A 24,090-nucleotide genomic window follows, 5' to 3' on the forward strand; every position below is an offset into this window, starting at 1 on the left:
AGTGATAATCACGATTCTTTAAGTTAAAAAATCACAGTACTTTAAATTTTTTTAATTAATTTTTTTAATAAAATTTTATTTTAATTGTTATATTTTTGTGTTAAATGAATCGTATTATAATTTAATAAATAATTACAAAAATAATATATATATATATATATATATATATATAAAATAAAGTTTGAAAGCATAAATGAAAGATAAAGTAATAAATTATCATGACAAATAACTTAGCAGTTAATAATTTTAGTTATTATGTTTGTTAATTATGAACACTAATTTCGTATATTATTTTATGTAAATACTAATTATTACAATTATGTAATATGTTTTGATCTCTCATTTTCTGGCCATTTAATATTTTGAGTTAATGTTTTAGAATATATTTTTTCATCACTTTATATTTTCATCTATATATCATTTTGTATCTAACGTGCTAAATATTTTTTATAGTGTCTTATTTTTTACTTGTGATATATTCAAAGTTTCTAAGTTATATGCAAAGACTTCTGAATCAATATTTTTTTCATTGAATTAGATAGTGAAGTAAATAGACATTAGTCTATATAAATATATTTTATTATTAGTATTATTTTTTAAATTCAATTATATAATTACTGGATCATAAAATAAGTTATTTTGCCGATAAACATTCATGAATAATCACTATAAATATCAATGTAACATACAACTCGATATGACAAGCTTAGAGCCTTCTAGGGAATACATTGTCAAAAAGAAAAACCAGCAAAAAAAGTGACCATGTTATTTGAAGTTGACACTGTTGTAGAACAAATAAATTCCGATATATGGCTTCTTGTGGTGTAAAGAATATATAAATAGATATGGATCTCTGTGTAAACAAACTTATACCCAGATTTTGTATCCTATTTCTCTGTATTATCTTGAACTTTTCTTTGAATACCAGAGTTTCTTCTGGCAAATCAGAATCTTTTCTGATTCGACAGCGTATTCGGTGTCTTCTTTCCGACAGCCCCATCTCATCCCTTTAGCTAATGCAGCCACCGCATCCACAAGGTAGCTCGATTCGCGAATTAAGGCGTAACCGTTTGGCCGGAGGATACGGTCCATTTCGAGCAAAACATACTTCATTTCACACCTGTCAAATAAAATAGTTCCTGTAAATTGCTTTACAGTTGAAAAAGTAGAAATTTTATCAAGAAATGTGGTATTTGATTGTTTACCTGTGACTTTCGGCGGTGAAAAGGCCGTCTAGATGAAGAAGATCGTATGTTCGAGGATACGTTGAGAAAGCCTCACACCTAACAAAACAGACTAATATGAGACATTGTTGAAAAAAGAGGAGGGTACTGTTTGGGTTGTGCGTTGATACGATGATCTATTTTCGAGTGAGAGGCCGTAAGTTACCAGTCGTGATATGTCCCGATGAGGCCTCTATCGTAGACTACGCCGAGTGTATTAGGAGCGTAAGAGGAAACAACATTCATGACCCATGAAGGGTACTCAACTAAACCAGCAGCGAAACCTCCATACATAGTGTTCATGTCCATGATGTTTCTTATCTTGTCTGTTCCGATAGCTGGGAGCAACTTCCTGTAGTGTTTTACTCGTGTCTTCCATTTACTATCGTCGTGCTTGAAACCACCGTCACTTCCACCACGAATATCAGACACACGTTCTGGGGCAGTATGCAGCCGTTCCGGCCATTTTGGTAGCGATTTTAATGCTAGTTTTTTGTACTTGAGATTAGGAGTAACGACACAACCTCGGATTGGAGTGTACCATGCTGAATCGGGTTCAAGACTGTCATCGCATTTTGGAGGATACACATCGGGAGCATCAAGTTTACTGTAACAGCTGCTATCTGATAATTTCTGCCAGACAGCAATGTCGTCTTTCTTCTTGTACAATTTGAAACACATTGAAGTAAGCAATTCTTGCAACTTTTCATAATCGGATTTCTGCTCTTCAATGGTCGTGTTCCATCCCCTCCAACGATTCTCATAGTTCACCGGAGGGCCCGAGAGAACCCAGAAACCACCAGGCCGAAGAACACGGTTTATCTCTAATAGGTAAATTCCACCTGAAAATTCACAATAATCAAGTAAAAACCAAAACCATGCTCGGAGCAAGGATTGTAACTTCGAATATTTCTAGTATTCCAGGGAACTACCGAATTCGGTCCATGGTATAAGGCATCTTGAGCAATGTGCCATGTCAAAAGAACTTGATGGAAAAGGGAGTCGCTGTGTTGAGATGACACCAAGAATGGCAGGAATTCCGCGTTCTAGAGCAAATTGAACTTGAGCCTCGTGATTATCTCTAGGGGCAAGCGAGACCGTCAAGATCCCACGGTCGAGTAAATCTCCTCCCCAGCTAGCAACCTATACAAATTAAGCACACAAGAACTTAAATACTTGATGCTAAAGTATACAGATGAACACAACTAATGAGAGAAACACACAAATCGGACTCACCCCACATCCGGTATCGATGGCAGTTCGGATTGTTCCATCTTTCATTTCCGGGATCAAATCTTGCATCAAATCAACATACAGACTGACACCATTGGGAAACATTGTGCCACCACCGGGGAAAAGGAACTTCTCCCCTTCTTTCTTAAGCCAATGTTGATTAGACTTTTGTTTGTTAATCCAATCATATGGAACATTCCTGTGCAGAACAGATCATTATAAATGTAAACTTTTAGCATAACTCGCAAATGGAAGCCTTCCTCGCTATATTAAAAACAATATAATTCAAATATTTTAAACTACACGGCAACTAAAATGCCAAGTTATAATCCTCAGATTGCTCCCTAACATGATTACAATAAACCGAAACCAGAACTTTTAGCAGGATAATGAAATTACCTGTACCAACATTCGTCCCTGCTCTTTGGCCATCTGATTGGTAATTTATAACCATCAGGTGGGGGAATTATGCATTCTTTCTTTTCAAACACAGGAGGGCAATGTCGTTCAAGAAACGAAAGGCGGTGAAGGCTGTACTTTTTCCATCTCTGCAAGAAAAAAACGAGAGCTTAATCTCATCTGCACAACATTTAGAACAAGAAATCAACTGAATTCAAGACCTCAGAATCGAATATTAGAAACCTTTGGATCTGTGCAGGGCGTGTAATCTTGAAATTCGAGGCCGCATTCGGGAAAAGTTACAGCTTTAATTTGAAGAGATCCTCCGATCGATTCCTCGGATGTTTCCACAGATTTACTGATATCTTTAGATACATATCTATCTTTTTCATTACAAAAAATTCCACCAAGATAGAACGAAAATCCACACAAGGCGATGAACATTATGGATATGGGAACTGCTCTAGAATTTTTACTAGGGTGTGTACTTGGTTTTCCATCTTTATCCTTCATGGTTTCTTGATTTCTCGACAATCTGCAAGTATATGAGACTAGGTGAATATTACTTCAACTTAAGCTTCAAAAAGAAGTCCAAATTTCTGAATACAATCCCGATCCTTACGAATCATGAATCAAACAGACAAAACATGATAAATTAGAGGAAAAAAGGCAAACAACGACATCAATATGTAGCAAAAATAGTGTCTGAAAAAGATTATAATTATAAACATATAAATAGCTTAATCTAACACATATGTAGCAGCAAACGCAAACAAAAATGAAGAGAAAAGGGACACAAAACTTTTAATGCCACTATTTGTGTGTGTTTCACGAGAGGTTGGAGCCAAAAATCTGTATGAATTTCAGCCTACTTCTCGAGGGCCCTCTTCATCTTTAAGCTGACAAAAGATGAAAGAAAAAGAAACCACCTAATAAAGGATTCTCACCTAACTAGCGTAGCCATGCAAAAGAAACCAAAAACACTCGATGCAAAAAAAGTTTAATCATGCCTTATAGATGTAGAAAAGTTCGCTCAAGAAACAGAGGAACCCAATCAACCCCTCTGAATAATAACATAATCCCAAAGTTCTAACAACAAGAAGAAGAAAACCAAAACAAGATTCCATAATGGAATTCGCAATAAAGATCCAATCTTTTAACCAAAATATCCATACAAAGCTCAAGAGCCTCGTCCAAACTCCAAATCAGATCCAATTACCAAAACAAAATCCAAAACAAAAAAAAAAACAGATCACGGAAATGGAGGCTTCCCATTTTGGCAGATTTCGACAAAACAACACAAGAAACAGAGAAAAGTGTCAATTTTTAACAAGAAAAAGGCGCAATGCAAAGAGAGGAGTCAAGATCTGCCCCCACAAATAACAAAAATATCCGATATCATAATCTGATGATGAGAAACATCAAAAGATCGAAAAAGTACCTTACACAATAGAATGCGTATATGTATATGAAGCTACACACTTCTTCTGACACGAAATCGAGGACCAATCAAACTCAAAGTACTTTCCGAAAACAAGACTGTAAACCTTAAGAACCAATGCCAACCCAAGAACGAAGAGAAATCCCACTTACTACTTATTTATTGATGAACGAGGGACAAAAGAATGTGACAGAAAATTGAAAGAGTGGTACCCAACCTTGTGAAGAGGGTGAGGGAGAGATGTGAATGTGTACTTTACTCTGAAACACCGAGGTTCATCCTCTCATGCATATAGAGACAGACATGTGTAATGTGTAGCTGTCTTTTAACTGGTTTTTTATTTTATTTTATTATCATATAGTAATAGAATAAATAATATATGATATATATTCTTATCTTTTTTGGATTTGGACTTTGAAAGGGTGCCTTCCTGCTTGTTTCTTCATGGTGTGTAGTATTATTTTTTTGTGGGGTTAATTCAAATTAACAAGTTCTTATGGTTAAAGTAGGAAAATGAGAGAATAATCTATCTACTTTATTACTGATGAAGTTTATGGGACACGAAATGGGGTGGGTGGAATTATTGTTATTAGTATTATTATTTGATTTATGGAAATGGCTCTTCCCATTCTTACCAGAAATAACTGCTACTGAAAAATATGGTCCACTGCAAATATGACACGTAGTCATGCATTTACGAATGGGTCATGGGCCGGGTTGTGTTTTTACTCGTGGAATATTTGTTCCAAGAAATATTGACTTGTTCAAAGTTAACTAATAGTATTCGGTTTAAAACACGAATATTTGCAAATTAAATCAAGTTAATCAAATCAAATAAGGAGTGTCGGTCCATAACCCCATTGCAATCCATCATTTTTCGTAATATTACCAATAATATTATCAACTAAACGTGTCTGTTTGATATGGTGAGTAAATCGATAAGTGGATTTAGCTTATTTTTTTATTCAATTTGTTCAGTCCATCTGCAATGAGGCGGGAGGGCTACTTATCTAGCGGGACGGTTGTTAGGGTGCTAATCCATTTTGACTGCTCTCATAACATGTTTGTCCAAGAAAATATTGATAGAAAATCGGATACATTCGGACATTAATCACTTGAGGTATAGGTATACATGCATGATACATATATACACAAATAATATATAGATATAACGAGGAAAGTAGTTAAAAGGGTAGAATTAGCTAGGGGCAATGACATAGGTACGCAGCGTCTTACGCGTTTTCCATTATTCAATGGGTTGCATCAATCCTTTGACGGTGCCCGCATATCAAGATTTAATTATTGATGATTACTGCGACTATAATTACAATATAATGACAATAATAATAGTATATATTATATAAAGATAAAATATGAAAGTGACTTTTACGTGAATAAAATAAGTGCCGTCATTTGTAGATATATGAATATAATAATATTATGAAATGAAAAAAAAAAAAAAAAATTGGATGGGCATGGCAAATTGGCAAATTGGCAATTGGCATGAACGGATCGGAGTGGACTTAACAAACTTCACATGTATTTTGACAAACTCATTAATTGGCCTACACTATTCAACGCCCATTCTCATTTTTGTTTTCTTAGTTTTCCCTAATCTGTCGGTTGCCCCAGCTCCTATTTATTTTTTTTTATTTTTTTTTGGAAAAGTATAAACAAATTAAAGATTAATACACATTCCGAAACTTGATGATTGTGTTTGAATTCTGGGATGAATCTAGGAATTAGAGTTAAGGTAGACTTGAACTTAAAGTAATAAATTATATTATTATAAAAAACATAATAAATTTTATTCATAACACATTTTGAAACTCGTATGAAAATTTCATGAATTTTGAGTAATACAATAATAAATAAGACTCAAAATTTTCATTTTTTCCGACCACTACAATTTATTTTGATGCAACAACGAATAATTTCATTATTCAAGTAATATATTTTGCTCTCAAATCATGAAAAAATATCACTTTTTAATACATTCATATCACACAACTATTATAATAATTTTAAAAACTAATCTGAAATAAAAAGATATTTTGTTTGTATCTGTATTTGAGATTTGAGAGGCCAAAGTCATAAACTGAATTTTATAGAAATTTTTTTTAAAAAAAATAACAAGCATACAAGATTTAAATTTTACTACACTATTAATTATTTTGAAAGATTTAAAATTTACTACACTATTAATTATTTTGAAATTATATATATATATATATATATATTTGTAGTTTAAAGAAGTAAAATCATAATTCGAATCCAACTCATACATAATATTATTTACATGTGAATTTAAGATTTGATTTATTATTTCATTATAACAATTATATTATACTATTATTATAAATAATGGAATCCAAGGATTTTAATTTTATCATTAAATACGAATAATAGGCTTAATTGTTATTTAAATGTAGATCAAACGAAAATTCCCAATAATTTTTATTGAATTCAAGAGCCAGTCATGAATTGATGAGCCAGCTAGCAGGAATTAATAATTGGCGGGGTTTCTTTTTCTAAACATGCATGCATGATGCATATATATATTGTGGTCCATGCATATACCATTTACGTGATAAAAATTTTAAAAAGTGTCACATGTACTTGAGAATTTTGATTGTTTGCCGGCATAGATGACAACATTGCATTATTAATTAATGAAAAACATCATGTTATGTGTCGTGCACAAAATTAAGTAAGTCTTCATGAAGACGATGTCCAAATTAATGAAATAGACGAGTGTTTGGCAAATGGTCAATAGTTTGATTCCAACTACCAACACGTTTTTGTACTAGTCTATCGCACAAGATCTGTTCAATACGATTCATCTGACTGGCTTGATTTGCAGACGATTATGTTGGGTCGATAGTGTGCTCAGTGCATACAAAAATGTTTGAGACTACGAATTCGCAAGTAATCACAAAAATGCAAAGCATGCATGATCTCATCATTAACAATTTAAAATATATATTGATGTCATGGGATATATCCCGAGATATAGTCTGTTGATATCTCGGGATATATTTATTTTTTCGCATGAATTTAGACCGAGATTTGTGATAACAGAGACAGGTTATTGGTGTCTTGTAATTATTATTGGATATGAGCCTCGCAAATATTCACTATATACACTCGGGTTTGAACTTGTCAATATTATCAGATCATTGGCCACATCTCATCAGATCATGAGTATTGCCCTCTTAGTCATGGACTGACATAAGGGGATACAAGTCTTCCACGATCTAAATCACGGAAAAATTTTATATACTGTTTCTGCCTCATTACACAAACAATGTGGGAAGGGAGTTTCTACAATTTCTTCCCCATGATGTTTTCCATGTTTTCCTCTATTTTTTTCTCACATGTTTTTCTGTCTGACTTAGGTATCGAAGGGTCACGCCAGGAGAAATCCTGACGTCCCCTAACCGATTTATTTATGATTTTCAGGCAAACACAGGTGGAGAATTCACAAATACACTGAAAGGAAATTTTGGGATCACATCATATGTATATATATTATTCCATTTATTTTTTCTAGATTTGAAGAAGATCATGTTCGTATTTGAACATTTTATTTAAAAAGAATGCAGTAATTAGACATTGTACCGTTGTACGTGCCTAGGCATATGCAATGAGTGAACTATTTAATTATTATATTATTTCTTTTCATAAAATTTATATTATAGGTGTGTGTGACGAGCACTCCGCAAGTTTGATCTATAATTTTCAACCAAATATTTTCTTCAATCACTGGATATTAAAAAAAAAATCCCACCACCGACGCCAAATATTATATTAGAAAATATATAGTATTTAATTGGTTGATGGTGTTCAGTAATTAAATTTAATATATATTCAATCAATTGATTAACACTGGTGTTGACCAGATAATTAATCAGCCAAACTTGGATCACATGCCTAGGTGAGGGATGGATACTCCCGCCATTTGCTGCATTCTGAACGTACTTAATTTAATATTGATTCGGAGAAAGCGACAATTGATTCTTTGCTCTTCTTTACGCGTTTGTTATAACTCAATTTCCGCGCATGGATTTGTTTTTTATTTGGTAGAAAAATTAATTGATGTGAATAAATTTATCACATAGTACTTACCAACAACTAGAAATATTAGTAATATTTTTTTCGGAGTAGCTTTTCTAAAATTGAATTGGCTCTGGAAGATTTTTCTTGCTCGAAACATATGCAAAATAACAATTATTTTTATTAATGTAAGGTTTCGAATATCAACTATAAATTCAAGTCCATACAAAACTTATATACGTATAGAACAATTTCAATAGAGTTTGTCGGCCAAACTATATATTATTAATTAATATATTACATAATGTAAAAATATAGTCAAAATACATGAGCAAAATTCACAATATGCATGATGTGCACGTCTGGAAAATAATACAGGGGCCGCAACAATTGATTATTCTAAAAATTAAGTGCATGTGCCACCCGATGTGACAATTCCTCGTTCACATTATATTTTCCTTTTTACAATATAAATGCCGATGGTGGGCATAGTGTATTTTTCATGATCTCTATTTAATTAATTATTAGTCATTTTAATAGATCTTACATGTATAAAATTAGAATGAGACTAATCAATTATTTGCTATATAATATACGAGGTGAAATCATAACTTTAATTTAGGCATAGGTTGAATGGGGTACTACATTCATTTTTTTCATTGGTTATGATGATAAACTAATCAATTGGCAATTAGAAAAGAAATTTAATATGATATAATATCATTAATTAATAAACTGAAATATTCGAGTTTAAATTAATTAATAATACAGTTCAAAAAAATTAATTAATAATAGAAAAACTTATCAATTCATCCAATCTTTTAATTAAAATCACTAGAAAGCTAAGAAATAATCTTCCGGAAATTGAATATCGTTCAGTAGCAGCCTCTGAAACAAATGGGCCGTCCAATGGACCATGGGCAACGGGTTTTTATCTTTGGGATTTGGGTTGTTTGATCCATATTAGATCATTATTATAACGGGCCGGACTCGGGTTGTTTGATCCATGTCTTGTAGCCTCGAATATTTTCTGCACGTGGCTCAGAATCTAGATAACTTCTTTATGATAGCATTCGATCAGCTATAATTCTTGTTTTCCGAGTCCAAATATTATTGAATTTAATTGGCTACATTCTTTTTTAAGATCTTGACCTAGAGGGTGCGATGAATACTCGATCTAAGCTTGAAAAGTTCTTCCAATCCGGTTTCGGATAAGCGATCGCGGCTTCGACGATCAACTATGTCATACCCATGAAGTTGTTATAATTGCCCCTTTCTTCTTCTTCTTAGGTTTAGGGTAAAATAAGCACCGTTACAAAAGGTTGATAAGAGCACTAATTTGAATTTTTTTTTTCATGAAATGAGAATTCGTAGTCGCTACCTTTTTAATGAACAACCAACATTTTGTATAGCTAGCTCCCAATATCCTCGATAATTAGCATGAGACTTCTCTAACTTATAAAATATTTTTGGGACTTTCCTATGGTTCTTCCTTTCGTTTGTTTTTGCATGTAGATGAAGGTTCGCTTGGATAAATATTTTTAATATATTTTTATTGTTTTATAAGTTATAAAAATTTAAAGCATGCGTGTGAACAAGATTTTCGTAAAAAAAAAAATTTGAAGTTTTTTTTTAAAAAAAATGTTATTGAAGTATCGTTTCTAAAAAAACAATTGAGATATGTATTCTTTGATGTTTTTAGAATTGAAGCATTGATGAAACACAAAATATATTAAATTTTAATTGTAAAAACATTGTTATAGAAAAGTTGTCCAAATAGTACATATTTACTCTCTAAATAACTTTTAAAGCATTTATAATTTTTTTGAAACAAACACTTCTATAAAAATGTTTTATAAAATTTTCAAAGAATAAAAACAAATACAAAAGATATAAATTAAATTTGCAGCAAGGCCATTAATGTTGAAATTGACAATACTTAAACTTATACATTCTTGAACATTATTGCATGCCGCTTGGGAAACGCAGCATACTAACACATATAAATGGTGTAGGGTATCATGAGAATTATTTTCGATATTTCTTACATCAATGGTCCTATTATATTGTTTCATATCTATTTTAATAATACTATAAAAGACCATCAGGGAAAAAAAAGAAAGGATTTCTTTCATTAGATCATATTCACAATCAACATCAACACATGCATGAACTGTGTTCACAAAATGAATCTATATCATTACAAAATTAACTACATATCAGGAAATTAAATTGTATCATCCTACTGATCTCCTTTGCTTGCATTTGGTTTTCGTTCAAACTTGATGTCATCACTTCGCTCCTGCAGCAGACTCAAGCCGTTTACTTTGCTTGTTTGATTCCCTGTTTCTTTCCTGGATCGCCAACTAGCTAGAAGTTTATGCTTCAGATAACGAGAAATGAATGAAATATCTTAAATTTGCATATTTCACTTGTGTTTATACATGTGTGATGAAATGAATACAATTATATTCTCCAATTCTTTCTCGTTCTTTAGTTTTTCTATCTTATATAAATGTTATGTATATAGATATAATTAAACAGCAAGTTAATTATACATTTGCAACAGAATGAACATTGGCCCAACTGGGCACACAAACTGCCGACTGAAAATGACTCTGGATCGAACAGATGCGACTCTATTTTGTTTTCTTTCCAAAAGTGCCTCATACGAATCTATCCCATTTCGATTGAAGAACAAAAACCAACAAGTAGACGGCTTAAAATTCAGAATAAGAACAGTGGATTGAAGAATATCCCATGAGCCAAATCAAAGGGAGGAACCAAAATTGATGCACGAAGAGTAGCTGATACACAAACGCATACAGAACACATGAATTGCACACACACATTAAAACAGAAAAAATAAAAAAAAAAGAGTAACTTCCCAAGAAACTCAACATTCATAATCTCACTAGACGTGAACCTAAATGCTACCTTGATTGATCTAGAAAAATGAATCATCGTTGCATCTCACCAAAAACATGAGAAGAAGAAAAACAGAATCAAGCATGTCAATCAACAAGAACAAGAAACTATTCCTCAGATCTGAAAAAAATATGAGCAGCGATTGAGGAACAATTAGAATTAATAAATAGTTTTACACCTGATTTGAATCGACGGAGAATTAATCAGCGCCATAGAAAAACACTGCCCTGTTTCGTTTCGTATTCACCGCTGCCTCCGATTCAGTTGATGCAAGGCGGGAACCTAATTCCGCCGGCGTCAAAGTATACACCCCGATATATGCTGATACATATACGAATAGGGAGAGTATGCTCAGCCAGCCAATTCAATAGTTCCCGACCTGCACCAAGCGAATCGGAGACCGCCGCAAGAAATGAAATCCGAGCAGAAATGGATCTGAGGGAGCTGGGAACAGAAACCACAGTACTCTGATCGATGATGTGTGAACTGAAAACACATGGAGGATTTTCCCCCAAGAACGCACGGGATTTTATAGCTGAGACGGACGCACGGGATTTCGCCACGTGTCATTTTTTTGGAGGGCATAATGGATACTGATATTGAAAAACATTTGGCTCTGGATTTGTTCTAAATTACGACGAGAACCACTCACTACACGTGGAAGTACCAGTGGTAGCACGTGCGCCTCGTACGAGGCCCATACCTGTTAGTGTATGTACATTTATTTTTATTTTTATTTTTTTTATCAATAGGTACATTTATTTTTATGTAAGATACGAAAAATCTACTGATTCTTTTTCATTTATCTTTTTGTTTAATATAATAAAATAAAATTAATTATTCTTAATTAAATTTATATTGTTTGTGTGTCTACGTGTACTTGCTAAAATGAGAATATGTGATTTCACCGGTTATTTTTGTAGTTTACACTTTTGGGGTAAATGGGCGGCTCATTGGGAATGGAATCTGATTTGTTCTTCTAACCTTTTTGTCAATTTCATTCGGTATTTATGGGTCGATGAAATTCAGTTTTAATGGGGTAATTTTGTGGTTATTAATGAAAAAATATTATTTTTTATGTAAAATTATTGTTATTATTTATTGTAAACATGAATAGGATGGATCCGTTTTGTTGATAAAGATTCGCGATCGTCTTAAATATTAAGAAGGTGTTTAGGAGAGATTATAAGCTCTTAAAAACAACTTACAAGTTGTTTCAGAACTTATAAGTTTTTTAAATTTGTTTGGCAACTTTTTGTCAAATAGCTTATAAACTGTCAAAATTTGGCAGCGTATAAGTTGTTTTTAAAAAATTAAGGTGACCCCTATTTTTTTAAAAAGATCTTATTTTATATTTTATTTTTTTCCATATTATCCTTGTATATTTTATTAAATTCTCACCACACCTCTGCCCATTTTTTGTACATGATTTATCAAATTTTTTTCTAAATTAAAATTAAAAATAGTTTTATTTTTTAATTATATGTTTAATATTTATGATAAATTTAAAACTATTTTTGTATGTATATTACTATTTAAATTATTTTCATAGTATTTTATCTTTTTTGGTAATTTCGACAATAAAAATATCTTATAATACCAAACATATCAACATCTTTAAGTTGTTTAAAATAAGTTCATTCAAACACCTTAACAACTTATTTTATAAAACCTGACAGCTTATAAGCTCTTAAAACAACTTATAAGATCCTAAAACTTATAAACTATTTTTAATAAGTTTAGTCAAACACTTTATTTATTATAGATTGCTTCGTAGATTATTAGTAATGACATTATTATGATGTTATTAGAAATTTGCAATATGATAGAGAGCCAGCTAGTGTTATATTTCCAAGGCAACTGCCAATTGCTTGCCCGATCTTGGCCAAACATAGAACCAACATCGATCACTTGTTTAAAACACATTCCACACGCAATAACTACTTTTTTCCTTGTACTTTTTACATTTCGTTTCGTACTCAAATTAATATACATATATATATATATAATTTAGGTTTAACTTTTGAAGAACAATAACACTCACTTTGATACGAAAACATGATCCATTACTAGAAGCAACCGCAACGATCGTGGATTAGCATTATACGATTATTTTATTTTATGTTTAATAATAAAGTCTGAAATTTAGGAAATTGGCATAATTAGTTTGCCCATATCGTTGAATCCCAAGTCAAAATACACAACACCTTTTCAATAGATTAAATGGCCAAAGGTAGACAGACAGCTTTTGTCGCAAAACATGCATTAGAATTAGGATTAGGTGTAGTGAATCCCTAGGAAAATGTCATACGTGCATAATTGAGATTTGAGTGGCCAAATCATATACCCACTCACACACACTTAGGTTGCCTACTAATTTTTCTTAAAATTTCCAAAATATACACTTTTTTTTTTCAAATTTAGTGAATGTTTTTTGGATATATAAATAATTGTTTTATTTTAACTAGCTAGTTTTTTTATATGAAATATTTTTAAAAAATAACCCATTATTGACACCATCTTATCCAATCTTCCTCATAAGTGGTCCAATATAATTGGATGCCGACTTGTGTCGATTACACAAATAGTAGCAAAAGGTATGTACGTGTACGCGCGCGCGTGTGTGTTTTTTTTTTAAAAATAAAGTATGTTATAAAATGACGCTGGTTTGTGCCTTAAAAGTTTGATTATTTTTGTCAAATTAAATTTGAGTACACCGTATTAGATTCACATATACAACTTAAAAATTCTATTTCTCATCGAATTTCTTGTGTTTATGTCACATATCTACTGTTTGAACACAATAAATTATGTTTTTCGGTTGAGTTCAACCTATTTTTAGGATACTAGCTCAAGTGTATATCCAACAATCCATATTTATTCTTATAACGTGAGGTCCATAATTTTTGTATCAACCTCACACAAAATAATAAATAAACATAATAGATAAATCTTAAAATAATATCCTAATATTAGGATCTCAGTATCCCTCCTTTTCTAACTTGCTTATATTTACTCTTCATTTATTGGACATGAGTTGGTTGTTATTTTTCCCTTTCTTTTCGTCACAGCTAGCGTAATACTAGAGATGTTTTGTGCTTTCCGACTTATGATATAAATTTACCTCATTTGAGATGGAGACATAAACTGTAATATATAAATTTTCGACCAACACAATAGCCTGTAAACCAGCAAGTTAACTAATTAAACCGTATGTATATTACAATGATGATAATGTGCATTAAAAAGTTTTGAGGAGCATAATATAGTACATGACAAGACGCAGCTGTCGAGTGGACCTCGATGAGTATTTAACGATAGCACATGGCTCTTCACCCAATCTCTGGTCCTAAATTGATTTCTTCCAATTAATTTTTTTCAAATTTGTCCGAATTTATAAATGTTCTGTTATTTTAACGTGCATCAAAGTTCAAACATCGTCTCTCACAAGCAATCATCCAGCTACAACAGTAATAAATCACATGCAACATTCTTTGTATAATTCTTCGTAACATTTTAAAATTATGTACAACTTGTATCGAATTTAATAAGTTTTAAATTTTTTTAATTTCTCATAATCAACGCACACGTGAGAAATACAAGATTACTGCTGGAGCTAGAAGCCCATGGACTAAATTTTCAATCAGAGATCGTCCGTGGGCTGCAAGCAAATCTGGGCTTCAACCACGGAATACCAAATCGGAGGCGGCCCATTTTTATGTCGTCGTAACATAAATGGGCTAATTTTGGCGGTTAATGCATGAAACGTGACGGCCAATCAACCCAACAGTCGAAAAACTATATATACTTTCCCGTCTGTTTGTCTTCCAAGAGACGCCTCCAAATCTATCAGCAGATGTTTATTTATTTTTTTGTACAAATACAGACAAATCTTTGATGAAATTTAGGTCGATCCTCTGCAAGTTACAGACTTTGGAGCTTTTTACTTTAATTGTGACTAAATTCAAAAGGAAAAAAAAAGGTGTAAGCCCCTTCTTGGAGTTTAATTTGCAGTCCATACCATTTCTCTAGCAGCAACCATATTTGTTTCACTTCATATTTCTTATTTGGTCTTCTCTGTTTGAAGTTTAAGTTTGCTTTTATTTTTTCAAAGCGAAGACGACATAGTTTAGATTTTTTTGATTTTCTTGCCTTATGAAGTAACTTTTGATTCTATTAGGAAGTTCTTCGCGAAAAATAATTGCTGCCCACTTATTAAAGGAAATTGAAAGAATAGGCAATACAATGGGAAGAAAGGAATGGTATCACAAATAATAATTATATCATGAACATTTTGTAAGGAAAGTTTATTGTCAGAATGGAAATATGATTTGGGATTGTGATAGGAAAGTCTATTTTAACTGCTTCACGAATTCAATTTCGATGTTTAATCAGGTAGGTATTTAATGTTTTTCTAATGTGGCATCAGATTCGGTTTCAATTTTAACATAAACTTTTTTGGTTGCTTGTCGAAATCATATTAGTATCTGTTGTCAAATTGTGGGAAACCACGGGTCTTCTTTTTGAGATTCTGGGTTTTTAGTTTCTTTTTTTAATTTTTTTTTTATTATTGTTATTATTTTATCGGACATGAAGAAATTTATGCCATCGGGGAAGTCATATCATGAATGTTAGTATTAGAAATATATGTAATTTATTTTTGTTTTAAATGTTTGATAGTTGAATTGGTTGCGTTGATAAGAAGAAACTCATTCTATTTTTTTTTTTTTTGCAGGTTCGATATAATAATAACTTATGGATCGTCGACCTCATAAACCTAACTCGTATATCATATTTACCTTGGTGCTGCTTTCGCAAACATGCTTGTCATGGAGTTGGTTCTTTTCGTCCAGCGAAAAGAGCGATGATAGCAAGAGATTTTCTGGGAATAAGGGGATGGATAGAAATGGCTTTTATGAATTTTCGATAGAATCATTCAACGACCCGAATGGCGTAGCGTTGGTGGAGAATGCTAGGAACAAGATGCTAGCCTCGAATTCTTGCTGGCAGGTTGCTTACCAGAAGGTGTTTGAAGGGTGTTCAAAGACTTTTGCTGATGAAGAGTCGAGGACGAGATTAGCTTGGCATTTGAGCGATTGCTTTCAACGCCTCACCGGTCGTCCCCCTCTTCCTCGTTGTGACGAAAATTCGATAATGAAGAAATGTCTGAAAGATCTTGATGTGGATTCTCACAAGATTTTTCTTGAATACTTTCTTGAAACCAACTCAATCTGTCATCAGTTACAGTTGGGTATTCTTTTTTTTTTTTTTTTTTTGGATGTTCTTGTTTTATGTGATGGGATGATCTGAATTTGCGTTTAAATTTTGTAGGACCGAAGCGTTTAAGTATCAAACAGAACGACTGGTGAATGAGCTAAAGAGTTCTGCGGAATATGCAGAAGTAAAGTTGGACGAGATAGCGCGACGTGGGGTGGAATTATTGCAGAATTCGAGACATGTGCATGACTCACTGGGCTTGATTGATCAGCAAACTCAGCAAATTGCAGAAACGTCGAGGAATGTCGAGGATCGTGTTAACTCGGTTTTGAAGTATTCTGAAGTAGTTTATGAGCAGTCTAAGATAGTAGCAGCTTCTCAAGCAGAGTTAAGTAAAAGTCAAGACAAAATGAAGGAGAGTTTGGAAGAAGGAATGGTGGTAATTCAAGATTCTTATAACAATTTGGGTCTAGAAATTTCAAATTTGAAAAACGAGGCAATTGAAATCGAGAAGGAGATTGGAAGAGTTGGGGATGAAATGTTTTCAAAGATGACAACTTTGCAGAGTAAGGCTGACGATATTGGGAACATGGCAGGGACGTCTTTGGATAAACAGAAACAACTTCTTGATGGCCAGTCTGTGGCTCTTGAAGGTCTCCATTTTCTCACAAAGTTTCAGTCACAGGCCCTTGAAGAAAGCAGGTGAGTGCTCATTTTAAACCGCCATTTTTCAATACCTGTTCTTAGGATATTGCTACACAGAATGCAATAGCTGAACAGGGCAAGTCAAATCTCTACCATATAACTATACATATTTCACCATTGTCTCACTTTGCCACACGATCATAGATCTTATGATATATTATTTTAGATTAAATTGGTGTGAATTTACAGGGTGACTCTAGAAAAGTTAGCAGAATTTGGGCATAAACAGCAAGAGGAACTACTGGTAAAGCAAAACGAACTATATGAATCTCATGACCATCTAATTGAGAATTCAAAACTTATATTAGCAGCTCAGGTTAGCTATTCTTTCTTCAAATGCTCAACAAAGTAGTTAATCGTTGAATCTGGCTTAAAAAAATAACCATGATTGTTTCCTTATTGTAGAAAGCTTTCGAGTCCAAGCAGGCAAGCATGTTCGTTGCTATAGACAAGCTGTTTGCATTGCAGAGTGCAATGTTGTTTGAATCTCGAGTGATCATAGCCTTCCTGGTTTACTCAGTTGCAATCTTCATCATCTATATGTTAACTAGCGTCAAGCATGCTTACAATGTCAGACACAGGCTGTACTTGGGTAAATAAAGACATGAAAGCTTTAATGATTTAGAAATTCTTGTCACTAACTCTTGGTCCCAAACTTCATTTTCAGGGCTGTGTTTCACGTTCTCGGTAGAAGTAAGTATACTTTGGTACATGACAGCCAACGTCGAACATCAAGGAAAAATGATATATACAGTTAGGTCACTATTCGGGATTCTTGCATCAGTTCAGTATCTGTACGCCATTTTTACATACAGGTAAAAAAAGCTCTACTCTTCTATAGCATGGTAAAATTTTGCAGAGTTACGCAGAAACTTACAAAATTTATGCACACATGCAGAGATTATGAAGTGCTGAACCATAAAATGCTGTTGATGCTAATGGATAAGGTAAACAGCATGCAAGGGAAAAAGGAGATGCTATCATTTGATATGGATATTGACAGTGAGGTAAATTGGTCATCATGGGTTGATACAGATTTACCTGAAGATGTAGATATGTTAGAGGACCCCGATTATGCATACCCCGAGGAGATTGGAGATAGTTCTTCTTTGACTTGTTCAAGTACAAGGAGATATTATAACCTCAGGCAGCGTCGTTAAGGTTTGTAAACTTGAAAAGCTAAATGCTGTTAAGAGGTAGAATTGACCATTATATATTTGTGAAATTTTGATTGATTCCTACAAGGTTCTGTATAAGTAACTCTTGAATGTTGATTTATAATGCGGAGCTATATTTCTAGAATATTTTCCACAGCACTTGCAATATTACAAGATAATTTTTGAGAATTCAGACTTTTGTCACCAATAGTCATTGCAAGAGCATTTTCCTTCATTAAAATGATGGAAGCGATTTGTGTCTCTTAATATAATTCTCCTCCGACTTACTTCTGATGCATACTTCATCCAAGTATGGCAATCTGTACAAACACGAAGATTCTTCGTGATTCTGATAGGTAATCCAGAGCCACCGTGAATTAATGCATATATTGTGGCAAGTTTTTCACTGTGACCACACACCCACTCTACCTTCATTTCCTCGTTTATGTCATGAAGAACGACTCCTGTATCAGGCACATACCCTCTTCTCTCCATTTCTTTTGTCAATTCATAAAATACGATTCTATACTCATCTGTATTTCGAAACCCAAGACCTCCACCGGCCACAAAACTGTGTACTTTGTCTCTAATATGTACCCAACTGCAGCCGGCTTCTTTCTTGATATCACTCTTCTCCATTAGTTCCCTCACCATTTCAACTTTGTCCCACATCCTAGCATTTGCATATATGTTCGATAACATAACATAGTTTCCTGCATTGTTCCGTTCAATCTTAAACAGAACTTTTGCTATGACTTCGGCAAGCGGAACATTACCGTACAACCTACAAGAATTGAGCAATGATCCCCAGATGCTGCCGCTCGGGTTCATTGGCATTTTCTTAACCACATCTAATGCCTCTTCTATTTTCCCGGCTCTGCCTAGCATGTCCACCAAACAGGCATAGTGCTCCAAATTAGGAACTATTCCGAACTCGGAACTCATTCTATCAAAGAGGATTCGACCTTCTTCTACCATCCCGGAATGACTGCAACCAGATAACAATGAGATGAATGTCACCTGATCCACGCCATATCTAGCTTCTGCCATTTCTTTGAAAACTGAAATGGCTTCCTGAATCCAACCATTGATTGCATAACCGTTGATCAGAGTATTCCAGGACGTCAAATCTTTGGATGTCATTCTATCAAAAACCTTCCTACAATTCTCCATGGCTCCACATTTTGCGTACAAATCCAAAAGCGCATTCACCACAAGAACGTCCGGGCATTCTTCTGATTTCAAAATTTGAGCATGAACTTCTTTACCAATAGAAAGTGAGGTCAGCCGAGCACAAGCCGCTAGAATTGTAGTCAAACTAACCCAACTAAAGCCAACGCCTTCCTTCTGCATTCTTCGAAAAGTTTCAAAACCTTCAAACACCTGATGTTTCCTAACGAACCCGTCGATCAACGCATTCCAAGTTGCAACATTTCGGTCAGGCATTTCATCAAACAACCTTGAGACCTCCTCAAAAGTCCCGCATTCCAAATAAAACCTCAAAAGTGAGTTGTTGACCACTTGATCGGGCTCTCCAATGGCCTTTAGAACCTGAGCATGCACTGATTTACCCAAGCCTGAGTCTAACAAACCCGAACAAGCCTTCAACGCAACCGAAAATGCAAAGTTCCCTGGCTCGATTCCCATAGACAACATTTCACAATAAACAAGTAAAACATCATTAAAGTTCCCATTTTTCGAGAACCCAATAGCCATAGCCACGTAAACCGACTCGCCAACACAACCCATCTCCTCAATTCCCTGTCTAAACGCCCGAAACGCCTCATCCAACCGACCGCAAGCTGAGAAAAGAGTGATGAACTTAGAATTTAAGGTGGGATTCTTGAGAAGATCCTTGCGATCATTGGATTCCAGAAGATGAAGGTAGAGTCTCTGGCCATGGAGTAAAGATTTTCTGGAAATGCAGGCGTGTAAGAGAGAAGTGTAGGACTCGATCGTTGGTTGCCGGGCTTCCAGCAATAGATGAATTGCTTCATCGAGTTTTCCAGATTTGGAGAGATGCTTGAGAGTTGAATTCAGTGGTTGAATTTGGTTGTGAAGTTTAGGAGGTGAAGTGACTGTCAAATTTGTGGAGAGGCATAGACTGCAAACAACCATTGTGTTTTTTAGGCAAACAATGCCTCTCACGCAAAATCTAAAATCTCGTCATAATTAATGTAACTTTTTTAAGAGGAAAAAACAAATTGAAATCAAATTTATTATTATTATTTTTTGCATAATTTTATCTTGAACATTTGCAAATTTCATTAATAAAGAATAAAACGTCCAAAAATTTATATTCCAATAATTGCAAAATTCGTAAAATATGCTTTTAAAATTTGCTATTTTATAATGGGTTGGGTTTCGATTCATTTCCGAACCTTGATTATTTTGGTCCAATTCGAAAAGGGTCCATATCGCTCAAAATGGGCTTTTTTGGGTGAGTTTCGGCACTCCGGTCCAGGAAAAGGCCCATCATAGGTTGAGTATTGGTGGACCATGCATGGCCTATATATATTAGCACTAATTAAACTGGCCCTTTCTCACCTAACGTACATAAGCTTAATTAGGCAGCACTTCCTTCCTAGTACCTTAAACAATTTTCAACTTTTCCTTGACAAAATTTTGTTAATAAAAAATGTTTTCTAAAAGTTTTCACAAACACTAGAAGGCATTAAATTATAGCTAAACATGCCTCAATATATATATATATATATGAGGTTTGATCTCCTGGTACCCATCGTGATCAGTCGGTCACTCACGGTGTGTGTCCAAAAGATCAAATCTATAGTCAGATGTGTGTGATAAATGAGGAGATATTGAAAAATTCAAAATGATCAAAATTATATTATGAGACGTACATTAATAAGAATAATTTTCATTGAGACCTAGAGCTACAGCGTGGGAAAATGGGAGTCCCATTGACAGGCAACTGCAGCATGCAATTCAAATGCAACCAGAATTTGACGGAACCAATCAACCCCACTCTCCATCTCGTTTTCGTGCTCCCTTTCAGCTCAAAATTAGCAACAGTTCGCCTCAAAGACCAGTTCACAGCATCCGCTTCATCTGGATTCAAAGGGATCGGAGTCGACTGCGAAACATACCCGAACTCCGTCGTGCTATTCGGCCCCAAACCATACGTATCCGCCACCAAGTACGCTATACTCTGCCCCCGGAAACTCAACCCGAAACTCGTCCCGTAAAAGCTAACGCTGGCTTTCGCGTTATGGTTCTCGGACTTGATCATTATGGTCACCTGCACCGTCAGCACGTTGGCTTGGTCGAAGTAGAAGGTGTCGAGCCGCGCGCTGGTGACGCTTATTTGAGGGACCTTGGGCTTGATGACCAGGTAGCCGATGAATACGACTACTCCGGCGATGATCACGGCCACCGCGAGTATGGCGCAGATCACGGCGAGGCACCAGATCAAGGGGTTGGTGGTGTGTGGGGTGCTCCGGTGGAGGCGGCCCGGTTTCGGCATTGGTGAGGTGGGGGGGATGACATTAGGAAGGGAAAGTGCATGGGGGCGTTGGGGTGATTTTATGTGGGAATTTTAATTTGTGAGGGTTCTTAGGTGCAATGTGTGGGGAAGGGTTTGGTATATCTTCCTTTCCTATGTATAAAGCTATCTTCATTATTCTAATTAGTTTTCTACTTTATGCTCCATTAATCCCTTTAGTTTTACGACAAGATACACATTTTAATTAGTTTTATGTATATATACATTTTCATGAATACATATTTTTTTTGTCATGTCATTTGTATTTTTCTTTTTCATGGTTGGTATTTTTATCGGTCGATTTACTGTCTTAGTCCACTATCTTTGTAACATCACAATTTCACAATCGAAACGTTACTCAAACATACATACTTAAATGTGGTAAAAATAAAAATTTTGCAGAAGCATCATCTTTTTTATTAAAAGAAACATATAAAAATTGCACATAATAAAATAGTATCTAAAAATCTTTGCCAAACATGGCCAACAACTAAAGAAAATTAAACTTGTTTGCCTCTCATCAAATAAAAAAAATAAAACAAATGTTTTTAAAACATCTCCCAAGCTAAGACGTTCACACTCATGTATTGTCTGTTGGACCGACCCCGGCCTCTTCTTCATGCCCGGTCACATAATCATCAATATAAGCATCCACATCATCGTTACCTGCATCATTCAAGTATAGTGAGTCGAAAAACTCAGCAAGAACAGGCAGAAAAAGGATTTTCTACTTTAAAAAAAAATATTTTTATAATCACCACAAGACGCATAATTCATCAAAATATTTTCCATGTATCATATCATTCATCTTATCAAATCATATCATATCATTTTCATAAACCTCGTAACATGCTCATAAAATTTCTCGTGATGCTACATGCTTAAATTTCTTCAAAACATTTCATGAGAAATTAGCTTTCATGAGAAAATCACATAATCATGCAATACATAACTTGACCGATCCACGTGAGGCATTCCGTCCGTTTCGGACCTTGAAAACTTTAAAATTCTTCATGGACATTCTTAAAAATAATTAAAATACCAAAATCATGATTTTTAGGACTCAAAAACTCATAAAATGGGGTGGAAAAATCGAGCCTGAGGCGCGGCCGCGCCGTCACGGCGCTGCCACCGGCGCGGCCGCGCGCACAACAAGCGCGGGCGCGCCGCCCGCTCGCAAAAGTGCGGGCGCTTGGCGCGGGCACGCTGCTTCGCAGCGCGGGAGCGCCTCCTGGGCGCAGAAATGCGCGACTCAGGCGCGGGCGCGCCGTCGCGACTTCTTTTTCCGAAAACTGATCTTTTCTGCTCTTTTTCAAAATCACACTGCTTAGGGACGATTTTTCATCAAAAATACAATTCAACAACATCAAAATTTCAAAATAACTTGTACCAATACATCAAACATTCAAAGATTTTGAGTCAAAAACCTTCATAACTACTTTTACCCAAAAAACTGATATATTCCATTCAAATCTTTCAAAACTCAATAAACATGAACCAAACACACCAGGAATGCTTCACGTATCACAATCAAGCAACATACTCATAAAATTTTCAAAAAACATGCATAGATCATCAATCAAACACCTAGGGTTTTACTTTAAAAAAAATACATATATTCTTGAATGGGTTTAAAAACAGTAAAAACTTGCCTGAATCGTCTGATTGGGATTAACCTGGACGGCGAAACGATCGAGGCTTGAGAAGTGGAAGAACCCTAGCCTGAAGATCTCAGTGTTCGAGAGAGATTTTGAGAAAAAAAAAGTGAGCGTTCAAAATGAGTGTTCAGAAATAAATTTTGAACGCTTTTCTTTTGTGACTAATGGGCTTCAACACGGCCCATTAGTTACTCTTAAAATCCTTTAAAAACTTTTACTCTCCCACTTAAATAAAAATACACTGCATCCTTTTAAACTTAATTTAAAATATTCTCTTTAACTCGTTTCAAGGCTAGACTCGTTCCTGCGACCCAAGATTAATTTCAACATGAAAACTTTAAAATCATACATATGGTTACAATTTCAGGCATTTAAATTAATCACATAATTAAACATAACAATTAAACAATCTAAATAACATGCATTAAATCATATAATTTAATCAATTAACCGTGATTAAGCTAGTGGACTTTTTGGACCTTACAACTCTACCCTCTTTAAAAGAATTTCGTCCTCGAAATTCAACTTACCAAACAGTTCAGGATAGCGTGCTTGCATATCCTGCTCGGTT

The 24,090-nt window shown here is 34.4% G+C and overlaps 4 protein-coding genes across 8 annotated transcripts; 1 reads left to right on the plus strand and 3 right to left on the minus strand.

The window, feature by feature from the left end:
- Nucleotides 1-618: 618 nt before the first annotated feature.
- LOC140872814 (probable methyltransferase PMT20) lies at nt 619-4,635 on the minus strand. Of its 4 annotated transcripts, none has more exons than XM_073275707.1 (8): nt 4,514-4,635; nt 3,099-3,390; nt 2,856-3,004; nt 2,460-2,655; nt 2,156-2,366; nt 1,390-2,065; nt 1,206-1,283; nt 619-1,120 (listed from the first exon to the last, which is right to left on the minus strand). In XM_073275707.1, exons 2-8 carry the CDS (start codon nt 3,366-3,368, stop codon nt 901-903), a joined length of 1,800 nt encoding a protein of 599 aa, XP_073131808.1. In that variant the 5' UTR covers nt 3,369-3,390; nt 4,514-4,635; the 3' UTR covers nt 619-900. The 4 variants fall into 4 exon arrangements, with proteins under 4 accessions (XP_073131808.1, XP_073131807.1, XP_073131805.1 ...); XM_073275706.1 differs by lacking the exon at nt 4,514-4,635 and adding an exon at nt 4,302-4,507; XM_073275704.1 differs by lacking the exon at nt 4,514-4,635 and adding an exon at nt 4,297-4,507.
- Nucleotides 4,636-15,133: 10,498 nt separating this feature from the next.
- Nucleotides 15,134-18,506, plus strand: LOC140872818 (protein GAMETE EXPRESSED 1). Of its 2 annotated transcripts, none has more exons than XM_073275712.1 (7): nt 15,134-15,264; nt 16,016-16,526; nt 16,612-17,199; nt 17,392-17,518; nt 17,608-17,794; nt 17,870-18,017; nt 18,101-18,506. In XM_073275712.1, the coding sequence occupies exons 2-7, from the start codon at nt 16,036-16,038 to the stop codon at nt 18,360-18,362; spliced, it is 1,803 nt and encodes a 600-aa protein (XP_073131813.1). In that variant the 5' UTR covers nt 15,134-15,264; nt 16,016-16,035; the 3' UTR covers nt 18,363-18,506. The 2 variants fall into 2 exon arrangements, with proteins under 2 accessions (XP_073131813.1, XP_073131814.1); XM_073275713.1 differs by lacking the exon at nt 15,134-15,264 and adding an exon at nt 15,849-15,910.
- Nucleotides 18,410-20,489, minus strand: LOC140872817 (pentatricopeptide repeat-containing protein At3g14330). Its single transcript, XM_073275711.1, has one exon. It carries the CDS (start codon nt 20,475-20,477, stop codon nt 18,561-18,563), a length of 1,917 nt encoding a protein of 638 aa, XP_073131812.1. The 5' UTR covers nt 20,478-20,489; the 3' UTR covers nt 18,410-18,560.
- Nucleotides 20,490-21,228: 739 nt separating this feature from the next.
- Nucleotides 21,229-21,853, minus strand: LOC140872824 (NDR1/HIN1-like protein 12). Its single transcript, XM_073275721.1, has one exon. The coding sequence runs from the start codon at nt 21,841-21,843 to the stop codon at nt 21,238-21,240; it is 606 nt and encodes a 201-aa protein (XP_073131822.1). The 5' UTR covers nt 21,844-21,853; the 3' UTR covers nt 21,229-21,237.
- Nucleotides 21,854-24,090: the final 2,237 nt, after the last annotated feature.

The sequence above is a fragment of the Henckelia pumila genome, unplaced genomic scaffold (assembly GCF_033568475.1).
Source record: "Henckelia pumila isolate YLH828 unplaced genomic scaffold, ASM3356847v2 CTG_477:::fragment_2:::debris, whole genome shotgun sequence".
Classification (NCBI taxonomy): domain Eukaryota; kingdom Viridiplantae; phylum Streptophyta; class Magnoliopsida; order Lamiales; family Gesneriaceae; genus Henckelia; species Henckelia pumila.